This window comes from Camelus bactrianus, chromosome 2 (assembly GCF_048773025.1).
Source record: "Camelus bactrianus isolate YW-2024 breed Bactrian camel chromosome 2, ASM4877302v1, whole genome shotgun sequence".
Classification (NCBI taxonomy): domain Eukaryota; kingdom Metazoa; phylum Chordata; class Mammalia; order Artiodactyla; family Camelidae; genus Camelus; species Camelus bactrianus.
In genome coordinates, this window is record NC_133540.1 from 55,088,141 (window position 1) to 55,104,104 (window position 15,964).

General features: G+C 37.1%; 1 protein-coding gene across 2 annotated transcripts in view; it reads left to right on the top strand.

The window, feature by feature from the left end:
- Positions 1–15,964, top strand: part of LOC105067139 (N-deacetylase and N-sulfotransferase 4) — a 233,919-nt gene that overhangs the window by 192,951 nt on the left and 25,004 nt on the right. For both annotated transcript variants that reach the window (XM_010952611.3, XM_074341827.1), the window contains exon 7: positions 5,356–5,538. In XM_010952611.3, coding sequence (XP_010950913.2) covers positions 5,356–5,538 — 183 coding nt within the window. The remainder of the gene's footprint in view (positions 1–5,355; positions 5,539–15,964) is intronic.

The following is a 15,964-nucleotide window of genomic DNA, read 5'->3' on the forward strand; positions in this document are numbered from 1 at the left end:
TCTGGGGCTGGCTGCAGGTGGCCTACTGACAGTAGCACTGGACATCTTGTTCCTCAACTCATCCATCGAACACGATGTCCTTGCCTGTCTTGATCACGTGAGAGGTCAGGCGCTGCTTGTCTGAATCCGTGCCTATCTCTGAGATGCGGTATTTCAAGGTGCAGCGGGCTTGCCTCTAGAAACCGTCTGCAGTGGTGTAACACAGTCATACTGTTTCTAGATGATGCTCTGGGGGAGTACTGAGCCAGAGTGGTCTTACTATATACACAGGGATGTAACAATCAAAATAAATAAATAATAGCACAGGATAAGCGGAGGAACCTACACTGTCATGTAAAAAACAGTAGCAATATATGATGTCTGTGAAAATTTATTTGCTACTATTTCATACTGCATTCTTCTGATTTCCCTTACTTATGCTTCAAACTACATCCATTCTTAATTTGTCTTATTCTTCCTACACTCCCTGAATTATTTTTGTTTTGTTTTGTTTTTAAATAAGCCATTTGCCCAGAAATACTGAAATTAAAATGTTCTGTCTACTCAACAGGTGCTTTTAGAAAATCAGATATGCACAGTTAAGCTGTGCTTGCAGAATTTTTCTTCGTAAAGTGCAATCAACTGACCATATACCAGCACTAATTTATTTCTGGCCAGTTAGGCATGTTCACATGCTGCCCTGTACACGGTGATTGCGACTATCCTGGCCAGGGTACTCAGTGTTGTTGTTTTTGTTTTTGTTTTTTTTTCTCAGCAAAGAGACATTTAAATGCAGAAGCATGCTTCAGCTTATCACCACACAGCATCTCCAGATACTGCTTTCTTCCAAAGGTGGATTTTCCATGTGCCCTGCATTTGTGTTATACTTCCTTCAGAAGGCAAGGCTTGTTCTCCTAAGGAAATTCTGTATAAATGGCTTAGAACTAGCGGGCCACAAAATCTTGTAAAAGCATTATGGTAATACCTAACGAAATAGTGTATATCTGCCCATGATATAAAAACAATCTTTACAATATTCTCTGAGGAGTATTTTTATTTACAAATTTGTTGGATTTTAGACACTTAACACCTTTAAACTTTCATCTTAACAACCCTTAAACTTTAAATCCTTAAAGTTCCATCCTAACAACACTCTCTAGAGGTCAAGTGGTAGATTTCTAGGGCATTATTGTATTTCTTCAGGCATTTGGCCTGCAGTCTGGTTTTTTATAATAATTTCAGTTCTAAGAAATTATAATTATCCTGAAGAATACTACTTATATTGTCTTATTTCTTAATTACAGTAGTAACATGAGATAAATGCACACTTACTGGGATCAAATGCATATAATTTTGTGGTGATGAGAAGTTCTCTTGACAACAATTGCAATTATATGGTCATCAACTACTGATACTATATTATGTTTTTAAAATTCTATACAGTCCTGCCACGAGGGCACTTCCCATTTGAAAAAAAATAAAAGAGGTTAAAAATGAAAGAAAGTTGGGCCAATGTAAAAATCAGTGACATTGTTACCCTGAGCCTAATTAAAGGATTCCACATGAATCACAAAAAAACATTGTACCAATTAAAATTTGAGGGGTTTAATTTTAAATTTCTATCTAAACAAGTTACATAAAGAATAGTCCTTAAAATGGCTTTTTTTTCTTTTTGACCTTTAGAATAAAAGGTTTTAAATATGCCCCCTGTGGGGAAAATGGACTGGAAACATGATAGGTATGATACTGTCTTCAAAGATGAATTTGCAGTCTGTCAGTAAAATTTGTTTCAAATACTATATAATTCATTGTCATAAAAATTTGCATGTAGGAGTCCAAAAATAATTTATGTTCTATCATTTCAATTTAAAAAAAGGGAAAACTTTAAGTTGCCAAGATAATATTTACATAGATTTTCCACTTTCTTTTATGGATAGATATTCTTTGTCTTTTATTTCTAAAAAAGCAAAAGGGTGAAGTGATGGATGTCAAACTCTACACATAAAACTGTTTAGGTGAAGGTTTGGGGTATATTGTGCCAGATTTGGAAGCCAAGCTGCCTAGGTTTTAAATTCTGCTCTGCCATTGACTAGATGTGGGACTTGAACAGATTGTTTAACTGTGCCTCAGTGTCTTCATCTGTCGGGCACAGTAACCGTACCTACCCTATGGGACTGTTGTGAGGACTTAGTCATCTCATACGTGTAAAGCACTTAGATTCTTGCCTAGCACATAGAAAATGCTATATGCTTTTTAAGTGATATTTGACATAATTGAGGATATTGAGGACAATGGGCTGTCACTCTCCTTCCCACCTTCAACCATGGTGAGGAATCGCTTTCATCATTTTAATGGATTTTCCTCAGAGACTCCTTTTCAGCTTTCTAGTAATGGGCATTTGTTAAACCTGATACTTTTAACTTATAACTGATGCTATCTTGCCAGAGTATTGTGTTTGTAATTCTTGTGTAAGCTATTATTTTTTTCTTCTAGTTTTATTGCGATAAAATTGACATAAAGCACTGTATAAGTTTAAGGTGCACAGCACAGTGATTTGACTTAATATATATCTTAAATGATGATCACAGTAAGTTTAGTGAACATTCATCATCTTATACAGACACAGAATTAAAGAAATTAGAAAAGGAATATTTTTCCTCCTGATGATAACTCAGAATTTACTCTCTTAACTTTCATATATAGCATACAGTAGTATTAATTATGTTTATCATGTTGTGTATTACATCCCTCATATGTATTTATCTTATAGCTGAAAATCTGTAGTTGGGACTTTCTGACTGCTTTCGTCCAATTCTCCCTCCCTCACCCCACCCCTGCCCCTGGTAGCCACACATCTGAGCTCTTTTTCTATGAGTTTGTGTCTTTGTTTGTTTTTGATGTATAATTGGCTAACTGCACTATTTAAGTTCCTGTTACACAACATGGTGATTCGTTATTTCTGTACATTTCAAAATGATGACCATGGTCAGTCTAGTTACCATCTGTCACTGTACAAACTAATTACACATTTATTGATTATATTCCCCACACTGTACATTTCATACCTGTGACTCATTTATTTTGCAACTGGAAGTTTGTATCTCTTAATCTGCCTCACCTGTTTCTCTCCTTTCTTCAGTCCTTTGCTCCCTGGCAACCATCTGTTTGTTCTCTGTATCTATGACTGTTTCTGTTTTGTTATGTTTGTTCATTTGTTTTGTTTTTTAGAGTCTACATATAAGTGAAATCATACAATATTTGTCTTTCACTGTCTGACTTACTACTTTTACCATGTTGTCACAAATAGCAAGATTTCATTCTTTTTTATGACTGAATAATATTCCATTATATATTTCATATATATAAATATATATAGCACACATATACCACATCTTCTTTATCCAATCATCTATTTATGGGCACTTAGGTTTTTTCCATATATTGGCTCTTGTAAATAATGCTGCAGTGAACACAGGGATACACATATCCTTTAGAATTAGTGTACTTTTTTTCCTTCTGATAAATACCCATGAGTTGAATTGCTAGATTATAAGGTAGTTCTACTTTTAATTTTTTGAGAAATGTCCATACTGTTTTCCATAATGGCTGCACCAATTTACATTCCCACCAACAGTGCATGCAGGTTTCCTTCTCTCCACATCATCTCCAACACTTGCTATTTGTTGTCTTTTTGATAGGAGTCATTCTGATAGGTCTGAGATAATATCTTATTGTGGTTTTCATTTTCCTGTTGATTAGCAATCTTGAGCATCTTTTCATGTGCCTGTTGGCCACCTGCATGTCTTCTTTGGAAAAATGTCTGTTCATATCCTCTGCCCATTTTTTAATTGGGCTGTTTGCTAGTTTGTTTGTTTTTGATATTGAGTTGTATGAGTTCTTTGTATATTTTGCATATAATGCAATAATGTTCTATTATTTTTAAGACAAAAGGTGTCCTCTTTGGGCATTCACAGTTATCAAGTGACATGTTAGGTCTTGGGAATAAGAGTTTTGCAGTGTATAACCTTTAATGCAAGGCTGACAATTCTAACCAGGTTGCAATGATATGATATTGGAACGGTTTACTGAAAACTCACTTTTATTTCTAAAATAGCCCATAAAAAAACCAAACCAGCACACCAATAAGCAGAAACCCTTAAGAAAAAGTTAGTAAGCAACCATATAAAAAATAGCCACATGACACTTGACTTTCCTTGTATATATTGATCTGTGAATATTATTTATCTGATTAATTTCACATGTTATATTTGCTTTAATGCTATTACTCATACCATTATATTACTCTTACTTTTCTAATGAAATTAATGATTTAATTATATTAGTTGTTCTGAAGTATTTATAGATCTAAACAATAAGTAATAAAATGAGTTTTTAAAATTCATATATATATATATAAGATTGAGAAGCAAGTACCAATATTGTTTTAGAAAATTATGAAATCCCTTTCTATGAGTTGCATTAGTAATTTCTGCAGTTTAGATCAAGATTATGCAAGTTCTCTTTTATTTAGTACTTTTTTCATCCCAACTGCAATCCTTGATGGATTGAATATTAGATTATATCTGTAATCACATTCAAATTTTTTGTTGATATTTCAAGAGCAATTAATCTAGATTTCACTTTTTCCTAGTCTCTGATCCACAAAAATGTAATACCCAGATATTTTTAGAGTTAATATTGAGGTAGGAAAAACTGTAAAATAATGAATGAGTATAGAAGATTATTGGCTAAATGCAGTTTCTTTGCAAAAATTGTTTCTTCATTGAAGTAAAAATTCCTCATTAGATCAAAGAAAAACAAATTTTCTTGAGTCTGATTTCATCTCAAGCTGTACACATATCTATTCCAAAACAACTGTTTAATTTTAGAACTTTTCTAATTCTGGTTCTTCTCTAGTCTAGGATTTATTAGATTATTGGGTTTGATGGTGTTGATTCCACAATGGAGAAAAATTGATGTGTAAAATAATACTATACTCAGTGAGCAGTGAGGGGATGCCAATCCCAATTTCAATTAATTTTAAAAGTAAATTTAAGAGTGTCTTTGAAATAGAAATCAAATGTGTAGCTTTCTACCTGTATTAGTCTTTGCAAGCTGCCATAACAAGACACCACAGAATGGGTGAGTTAAACAATAGACATTTATTTTCTCACAGTTTTGGAGGCTAGAAGTCCATGATTGAGGTGCCAGGAAATTCAGTTTCTAGGGAGACCTCTCTTCTGACTTACAGACAGCTGCCTCTGGCATTATACTTCTCCTGAAATTCCATGTTTAGGTGAGGTAGTGCCTGGAGCTTCTATGCCACTTTTAAGCATATGCATCTGATGTTTATGGCCATTTTCACTTCTTTTTCAGATCAGCATTTTCATGACCCATTTGTCGAACTATGGGAATGACCGCCTTGGATTGTACACCTTTGTAAACTTGGCCAACTTCGTGCAGGGCTGGACCAACCTGAAACTGCAAACTCTGCCTCCACTGCAACTAGCCCACAAGTACTTTGAACTTTTCCCTGAGCAGAAAGACCCTCTCTGGCAGGTAACATTGAACATTCTATCCTGGGGTGAAAGAAGAGCAACTATCCATATGGGAATGCTGCCTTGTTTTAGGAACTCTGCGAAGATACTGAACTGGCGTTTAACGCAAACTTCTTATTTATCCTGTAGTTTCATTCTCTTCAACAATTTTTATTTGTCTTATGGATGAAGTGTTAGTATTTTTGGTTTGTTTTTCTGGGGTTTTATTGGCTGGTTGGGTCAGTTTATAAGATTTGCATTAAGGATATTGTTTTATTGTTGAAGTTTTCTCAGATCTAATCATTTTGACTTGCATTTAGCATGAGTACTAACTAGCAGTAGAAGGTTAGCTGTTGGGTGGCTAGGAAGATAGAAACCAAGGGCCACCATAATCTAAGACCCTATAACTAGACCCTGATAAGTATGTGTACAATACAGGTGGTGTAAATAAAAAGAGGAAAAGCAGTTTTTAGAAAAGCAGAATCTGTCTTTATTATGTCTTTGTGTTACTTTTTTTAATCTAATCTTTCACCAAAATCAGATCTATTGATAAAGAAGGAATTGTCAGTTTTAAGATTGCTTTTACAAATAGTTCATCTTTATTTGGGAGCCCCTCAGCCTCAGGGCATGAAAATGCAAACCATCTGCTTCTTAGCAGTTATCTGGGAAAATGCTACCTCCCACTCTCTTGGTTCTTTATGCATCAGATGACATTGACCCACACAGTCAATAAGCCGGCTGCAGAGAGCAAATCAGATAGCCCCCCCCTCCCCGCCAAGTAGTCAGTAGAGGAGTAGCATTGTCGTTAATGAGAGATCGCTGTGAGACAGACTTTGTACCGTCCTCTCTCCCTCTCCTGGGCTTCTCCCTATCCCATAATTCATGTTGCATGCCACTCTGCGTCTGTATGGTCAGGAATTCATCCACCAGATGTTTATTGAGCATCTACTACATCTAAGACAAAGCTAGTTGCTGTAGAGAATGCAGAGAAGAGTAAAATGCAATCTTTTCTCTCAAAGTCATTGGAAAGATTTCTTGTTATTCTTATTCACTGTTACATATTTCAGGGTGTGTTTAAAACTTCTACAGTAGGTCATACTTTATTTTGAAGAGTTCTTCAGCAGCTGGACCAGCTATATGTTTGGTGTATAAGTTAAATAGACAGATGAGTAGGTAAAGACATAGTTCTTGTAGTGTATATAGTCACATCAAGTAGATGTCAAAATCTTAATCTTTTTTGGGGGGGGAGTAATTAAGTTTATTTATTTATTTCAACGGCAGTACTGGGGATTGAACACGCGACCCTCTGCATGCTAAGCACGTGCTCTACCACTGAGCTATACACTCCCCCCAAATCTTAATCTTAATACTATGTGAGTTGTTTAAAATTAAAGAATTTTATGTATTGATACTGTTTTGACATCAGTGACACTGGCCATTTTATTAGGGAATGAATATAATCAAAGACAAGCCAGCTCCAATATGACCTGGTCAACATGACGATTCTAAATATTGATTGAATGTTTGTTAAATATGAAATATTGCACTAGTTGATTGGGGGTATAAATGAAAATTAGAAACAGAAAATAGAATTGTTCCTTAGAGAACTGTGCCACTTAGGAAGATATGAGAACATATACAGATACACACACATGCACAAAATATTGCATGTGTGACTATTTTAATTTTGAATAGCATCATAGAAGTAAATTCCTAGGGAGTTCTTAATAAATATTATGATTAGTCAGAAAAGGTTTCAGAGAGTTCACTGTTGTAGCTGTCATTTTTATGTCTAGAAATTTTCATAAGTATTATCAAACCCACTTAGTATAAGAATTTTCAAATAACACTCAAGAGTAAATGTTTACTAAAAGACTCCCATTTTATCATGTGAATGATATTATTTATATGGTTTCTTCTGACTGAAAAATAAAGTTGTGAACCTCTCCCCTTAACTAAAATGCCATATATTCTCAAATATATTTAAGAAGGAAAACAAGGAATAGAACGCAGAATGACAGTTAAACTCAAGAGGGAGTTCTCCAGGTGCATGAGCTTTTGAGCAAATCTGAAGCAAATCTGATGAACTTTACCAGTCATAAATGATGTCAGAAAACTGCAACGGTCAAGTAAAGATAAAGGACATAATACTTTCTGAGTTCCCTTCCCTGGTGGTTTTCTCTTCTCATATTCGTATTAACAATAGCAAACAAAACAGCTGTAAGCACTATCATCGTGACTTTTGTACAGTATGAATTTCATTTTACAAAAAAAGTATAAGCATAACCAGCACTAAGTAATAGCCCATTCATCACAACCCCACAGACTGAGGATCCATTTATATTGTGTGTCTCGGCCATTGCTATACAGTCTCTAAATTAAATGCTGCAGGTACTTTATGGTATTTATAAGTATGCCTTCTTACTGAGTGTATTTCATTTTTAAAGTCAGTCATCTGTTATTTTTCCTTAGATTTTCAATTCACACTTTTTTATTACCACAAATGAAACGAAAACAAGCAAAATGATAATCTTCACAACTGTTTAGCGTCCTTTGGTTCCTTATATAAATTTTCATTAGCACCAACTACCATATATGTGAAACCTGCTTTGTCACCTAATTAAAGAGTGCAGTATGAATATCTGTCAGTGGACAGCATGGCAAGTACAGTGTGTACAAGATGTGTGTGCTCCCTCCGTTGGAAGGAGAGTCTTTCAAAGCTGTTTAATGTGAGAATATGTGCTGAAGGCAGACATGGGACTGTGCAGTGAGAGTGCACCTGCCCCAGTGCAGTCCCTGGTGTGTGAGAGTCTTAAAATTATACTCACAAGTTCCTACTAATTCATGGCCCTTCTTGTTTGGGTAGAATAATCACCATTAAACAAGAAAGAATAAAGTTTCCTCTCTCTCTCTCTCTTTTTTTTTTAATCTCATTATCGAAACCAAAACCACAACATGGAGGCAGTTGGAAGGTCAGATTCTGGCACGTTCACTAATCGATGCTTTTAAGCTCTCAAGCTGTCAGGTCAGCTCAGTCTCAGGCTTCCGTCAGTCACTCTGGAGTCTCACTGTCAATAAACATGCCAAGTGTGATGTGGATTCCTGCTTGCCCATGTGACCAAGGGAATGCTCAAAGAGCGGCAGTTTCTGTCTTTCCAGGCCAGTATCTCCAGGATTAAAAATAAGCGAAAGCAAAGCCACAGTGTGCTAAGCCTAGGGAGTGAGCACCTTCATTGATTCTAGCTGTGAAATCATTTGACTCCAGCTTAGAAATGGTAAGACATGAGTATCTGTAATATAAACAGATCACGAGATCTAGGGACACACATACTGTAGATCCTGTTAGTGTGTGTCTGTTGAAGGAATGCTGACACAGAGAATAATAGATTGTAAGAGCAGGAGAAGAAGGTAGGGGCATCTCACCCAACTTACTGACTTTAGATCCCTAAGGAGGTTTCCCCTTGTCTTGCTAAAAGTCACTTGGCTTATTAGGGGCAAGTCAGGACCAAAGCTCAAGTTGCCTCATTCCTACTCCAGTGTAGTTCCAGCCACACCCAAGACAGTAATTTTACACTTAGGAAAAGGAATCTACTTGTGTCATCAACTGTCTTTGTAGAATGAAATATTGGGAATACCTTGTTTCTTCCGAAGAATCTGGTAGTGTATTCAGTGTGGATACATTTGACCTATACTTTGGAAGTATCTACGTAATAAAAAGAAAGGTCTTTGCCTTTCTGGAATTTACAAACCATAATAGCTCCTGGTTATGTGTACAAAATGGCATTTGTCAATTTGTCTTTATATGTATCCCTCTTTCTACTGCTCTGTACCTCATTTATGACTCTGTATTGCGGACACTTGTGCTTGTCATATACCAGCTCATGCAAACTTTAAGGCGTGTGACTATGTTTATTCATTCATGTTTGTAACCTAGAACCTAGCCTGGTAGCAAGCTACTGTCGTTAAAATCTCATGAATGGATAAGCAAAAGCAAAGGGGTGTGCGTGTCACGCACAAAAAATAATAACAGTGACACACTAATTTCTTGGGGAAGGGTAGGATGTAATGGGACGTAACCCTGAGAAGCAGGTCAGAGTCTGACAGGAAAGCTTTGAGAGCTACCAGGGTAATTTGGGTTTGATATGCAACAAGGAGGAACTACCTGTGGGTTGCGAAAATGAGAGTGAAATCATTTTTTTTAAAGTGTTGCCAGTAAAGATGATGCTAGAAGCTTTTTTTCCACAACAGGTAACAGGGAGGAGCTGAAGTTAGGATAATAGTCTAGCTATGAGAGAGGAAAGCCCTGAATAGCTTCATGACTATGAGAAAAAGTGAGACCTTTGAAGAAAACGTATTAGAAATTGTTTGTGGGTGAGATGCTGAGATTAAAGGAACACTGATGTGTGAGTAATTACCCCTGCAGCTGGGGAAATAAGAGTGCTGTAATTTCATGTTCTTCACCGCCATTTACTCATATTTTTGCCTTTCCAGGGAAATAGCCAGAACAGTTTTTTTAATCACTTCACAGATGCAGAGCAAAGGCACAGACTTCATGAGCTGACATATTTTTCCTAATCATCATTTGGATTTATGTGTTACAATGTTACATTTCTCTTCCTAACTCAGAATAGTATTTAAACCTCTCAGGAATGCTTCCCAAATACGTAGGTAATTCTTCACAATTTTATTTAATTTACAATGAAGCACTTTACTGTTTTTGATTACACAAGGCTGTCAGACATTCTGACATCCAGAAATGGTGACATAAGTCGTGGATTTTCCTTTCCCATCAATCAGTGGCAAGTATGATCTTGTCAGGTGTCAAATTCTCCACACAAGTAACTTACTGGGGTTTCGTCATGGAAAAACTACTTGAGGATAGCTCATAAAATAAAATTAAAATTAAAATCAAATTAAATGTTAGTATACTTTCATACATTCTGAATCAAAGTCACCATAAAATAAATATACTTGAGTCCCTAATTCAATATAACTATTTTTTAAAAAACTGATTTCTTGTGTGTGCCCTACAAAAATATCTTGACAGCTTTAATGTCATACTGTGAGTGAATACATTATATTAGACCAACCTATTAATAAGAGTTTAAAAATACTTTCTTTTATTGAGTTAGTTAACCAGATTCTCTGTAAGGATATTCCATAAAACTATAAATAATAATATAAGATGTTGTATGCAAGAGTGCACAGTCTTCTGTTTGGAGATACTCAGCTACAAAGTAAATGTGTCACCTTCTCCTGAGGTCAGTTTTACTTTTGAGAATATTTCATGGGAAAATACAGTCTGAATTTATTGAAATAAACATGGTGTAACATGGTGAAGAATGCATAGACACTTACGATAAATCAGAGGGATTTTGTACTTAAAGCAACACTTACCATGCACTCACCCCAGATTCACACATGAACCACAGCTACACCCCTTTTTACCCACTCCCACCCACAGAGATTGGCGTTGATGCTTCTCTGTAAATCGGAGCTCTTTGGTAGAAAGTCTGGGTAAGAATCAGAATATTAAGTGCTACTGTGGAGCGAGCATTCATTAGGGATCTGTGCACTCAGAAAGGAAAGGCTTTTCCAAGGAGCTGATGGACTCACTGGTTTACTCTCTGGTTCAAGCAAGGCAGAGTCTGTGAAGATGGTGTGTGTCTCAGAGTTTCTCCGTAAGGATTTGCTGATTGAAGCGTTGAGAATAAACATCCCTAACCTATTAAAATTCCTCATCAGTGTACCTGGATTGTGTTAGGCTTAAATGACATCAAGAGACAAAAAATTGAAAGTCACCAGCGTGTATAATACAGATTTGGAAAAGGATTTGGTTTAAAGACACGTACACGGCAAAGCTTAATAAGCAGAAGAAAATTTAAAGCCACACAACCAGATGGGGAAGAAGCAGATTTCAAAAGAAAAACAAAAGCACCTTTCCTAGCATTCTTCTTGAAACAGTGAGGTCAGAACAGCGGAAGGCAAGCAGAGGGGTATGGAGCGAAAACCAATAACCTGGAAATGTTTGTAATTAACAAAATAATCCTTCTGCCAGGACCACTGGGCATTTTTAATGTCTCGGCTATTAAGGTCTAGAGGTCGCCTAGTTATCTGGAAAAGGCACACGACTTGAGAGGGGATAATCAATCTCATTGATAATTCTACCGTGTCCTTGTCAGTGAAGGATGTGGAGACACAGTGAGCAGGGAAGATTGTGAGTACAGAAAAGGCAGGTAGGTTGGAATAACCAGCTCTAATGAGAACAAAAGTTATTTTCATGTATTCTGTAAAAATATGAACTTCAAGATAAGGTCAGTAGTGTGATTTTTTAAAGTATGTGCTTTTCACTTGATTGTAAATTGGAAATTTTACTTAATGAGAAAGAGTAAATTGGGGTGCTCATCCCCTTCAAAGTAACATGATTTCATTAGAATTTACTGCCCTTTTTAAGTCTGGTTATCTCAGAGAATCTTCTGTCCACTTTGCTTATGTCTACTTAAAAGTAAATCTTCCTCACCTCATCCTATACTCTGTGTACAGAACCACCTGTCCCTCCCATACCTGTATGAAAATTAAGTCATGAACATTTTTACTATACTGGCTCTGCAACCATTAACTGCATAAAGCAATTTTAACTGAGTTTTTTCAAAGTTTCAATATACCTATAGTACGAGATACTGAAAAAAGTAAATTATTGTGTATAGCTGTTTCAGATACATGGGGAACAATCAGATAGGGATATAATTGCTTTGTAATTTTCTGACCTTTGAAATGAAAATGCTAGCAATAGAACCAAGTATGAAAGTGCATGAAAATGCTTTTTTTTCCCTTCATAATCATTGCAGAATCCTCTCTCTCTGTCTCATGCACACACACACACGCACTTTAACTGCAGAGAGAACCTGAGCTTTAGCTTTCAAATCTGAAACTAATGTGCTGTGTCACCTTCAGCAAGACCTAAATAAAACACCTTGCATCCCAGCTTCCTCAGCTATGAAGAAGGGATAATAATATCTGTCTTGCCAGGTTGCTTTGAGGATTAGAAATAATCTACGTCAAGCAAGTGCCTGGAATATAGAAGGTGATCAATAAAAGTTAGATATTATGTTAGCTGTTATTCAGCCAATGTAAGGAAAGTCAGAGTAGGAAAAGTCTAAACAAACATTTTCAGAATATAAAATAGGAAATGCAGACATCCTGCTATTAGAGTTGTGATTAACAGACACAAGGGCAAACATGCCTGGAAAAGAGACAAAAGAAGAAATATGGGTGTCCGGATAGCCCTAAAATAGCTTAACATGGAGGGAATGCAGTTATAGAGAAAGAGAGCCTGCCTAGATTGAGGTATACAGATGCCACCAACTATATGGCACCTACAGAAGGACTAAAGTAATGCAAATTGAATTGTTAGTAATAAAAATATTCAGAATAGCAAGTGTTGTAACATCTTAGCATTCAGGTAATTGAATTAGGATTATACAGGGGTCTTTGGGTCATCTGGTACGTTAGCCTATAGCTTCACGTTTGACTGATGAAACTCCGAGCTATTTCCCCATCAGATAATTCATATATCCCAGAAGTCTAATCACTCAGCTGTGATTAAGGGGCAGCCACCTTAGGTGCCAGTGCATTCTGACAGTGGACCCAGAAGTCTGTTCTGGGGGTGGATATCCACAATAAACCAGTCCACCGGCAAGAGTAACCTCTTTCTGTTACTTCAGTTCCCTAACTAATGTGGAGAAAAGGAAAAATAAAAGCACTAGCTCATTTAACACCCTCAATAATCATATGAGGTAGGTACTATCCATTATTATTTTCTGGAGAAGGAATCTGAGGTCCAGAGAGTTTAGGAAAATGCTTGAGACAGAGGCAGTCTCCCTCCTGAGCTCACACTCTTAACAACTGGGCTATGCTGCTCCTCTAAGATAAATAGGTCGAGATTTGCAGATACTAGCTACTATATAAAAAATAGATACACAACAAGTTTATACTGTATAGCAGAGGGAACTATATTCAATATCTTGTAGTAACCTATAATGAAAAAGAATATGAAAACAAATATATGTTTGTATATGTGTGACTGAAACATTATGCTGTATGCCAGAAATTGGCACAACATTGTAAACTGTCTATACATCAATGAAATTTTTTAAAACTTGAGAAGGGAAAAAAAATTAAATAAATAAGGAAGATTTATGGTACATATTAACTTCAATGAGAAGAACTGGCAAGATTTTGACTATGAATTGTGGGTGAAAAATAAGAGCATTACACAGAAAAATTAATTATTCAAAGATTCAGGCGCTGGTATGAGTATATCTATAGTAGCACATGCAGTATAACCGAGGCACTAAGCTGGTGTTGACAGTTTTTAGTTCAGAGCAGTGCTACTCAAAGTGTGGTCCATGAACAGTCTTGAATTATTTGTTGCTGATTTGCCATGAGACAGGAAGTTTGTGCCAACAGGTAAACCAACTGTATCACTAAGCAGCTGGTTGCTTCATCCGGAATTTTCTTTTTTTTTTCCTTTTTTTTTTCCCTTGAAGCAAGATGTTCTTGTTGAAGCATGCAGTGCAGTAATTCACATTCTGACACGAGCTTTTTACCTTCTCACAGACAAGTGCTTTGAAACACACTGAGTTAGAGTAGAGGCAATGTTGCTATAACGATGACATTCCAAAAATACAGTGGCTAAATAAAGTAAAAATGTATCTCTCCTCAGACAACTCTCTAAAAATGGGCAGACAGTCTAAGAGAGTTAGACCGCTCTGTTTCACATGGCTGTCCAAGGTCCGGGGTTGGCAGGTGTTTGACATATGTATGGTTTCCACCTCTGAGTCCAAGGCACATGCTGCAATTGGAGCCATTTTTACAGCTGGCAGTAAGTGGAAAAGGGGAAATCTAGGGAGAGTGACTTTATCCTTAAGAGGATACCTTACATCATTTCAGCTCACTTTCTTTAAACTGAAATTGGTCATATGAAGAGAGCTCAATTTGAGAGACTGTGAAATAGAGTCTCTAGCTGCAAAACCAAAACAAAATAGGGGATGTTCTGAAGGAAGAAAGGGAGACTAGAAAGGTTAGCCTTCTCTGCTATAGTGAAAATTATGTTTAGAGAGTTAAGCTGAAGCTAGACTATGGAGGATTTGAGATTGAATACTGAATAAAAAGATTACAGAAAATAGAGTCACCAGTAAAAATAAAATAAAATTTCAGTTATTATGTGAAGTACATAAGAAATTTTGAGTTTATTGGCTTGTAATTAACTCATTTTCTCACAGTTTCCAGAGATGAATTCATAAAGAAATGCAAGATGTATATGTAGTTGACTTTCTACGTAACTAGTCTTTTGTTATTACACTCTACTCGTATTCCAGCGAAAAGTGGGGATGGAAAATGCATTGGGATCAAGTCTGAGGTAGGGATCTGGTTCAGTGATTTACTGAGGAAATGCTTTTAGGGAAACTCTATAAGGGAAAAAGTAAAACAAGAAAGAGACGAGGAAAGAGCTGAGCCCAGGTGTGGTCTTAGGAAAAGTTTGGCCTTGATCGGATCTGCAGGGAGAAAGCTAATCACGCAAACTGTCTCACTTTGAAGTAAGCAGGTCAGGCTTTTACACCCCTGTGTCAGTCAGTCTTCGGACTTGGACCAACCCCCTGGAGAGTGGGAGAGATGCATAATTTCCTGTCAAGGGGTTCCTACTGGCCAAGGCAATACTCAGTCTCCCTAGCTGGGGGCAAAAGTGGGCTGAGAATGGGGATAGGGTGTTGCACCGGCCAGAAATAAGGTGTTTCCTTCAGTGGAGGAAAGAGCACCCCTGCCCTGTTCGACACCTCACTTCACAAGTTATACTTGCTTCTCAACACACTCACTTACCCAGGTGCAATTTTTCCACAAGTGTAAAGGTAATTCCTGGGGAAGCCTGTAAGGAGGGCCGTTAGAAGAACTGCAACCCCACTGCTGCAGTTGGTTCCAAAGCTGAAACCAGTGCATGTTTCCTCCCACCTCCACCCCCTATTCTGATTTCACCCCGCCTCTGGTTAGCACTTCTCCCGGGCTAGATGGCTCACCTGGTGGGTCAGGCACAGCCTCAGGACCAGCTGCAGTAGCAACAGCTCAATGTTTGTCCCACTAACTCTTTTCTTACAAATTTCCCCCAAGAATTATGACAGAGAAAGGCCATGCCTGGGTGAAGAGAACTTCATTTGTGAAGCAAGGAGTACACTGTGGCAGACTGTTGTGGTGCCCAGAACAGCCCTAGTCAGGCTGTGCTTGCTGTCCTTTCTGATCTACAGTTAAACATGGGCACCAAAGTATCAACAAGTAACCCAGTGTATTACTTGAATACCAAAGACATGTCTCCCTGTATAGTGGCTGTTCTGCCTCTCATGATGATGAGGGTCAGGTGCGCCTATCACGATGGTAACTCATTTCCATGCCTGCTG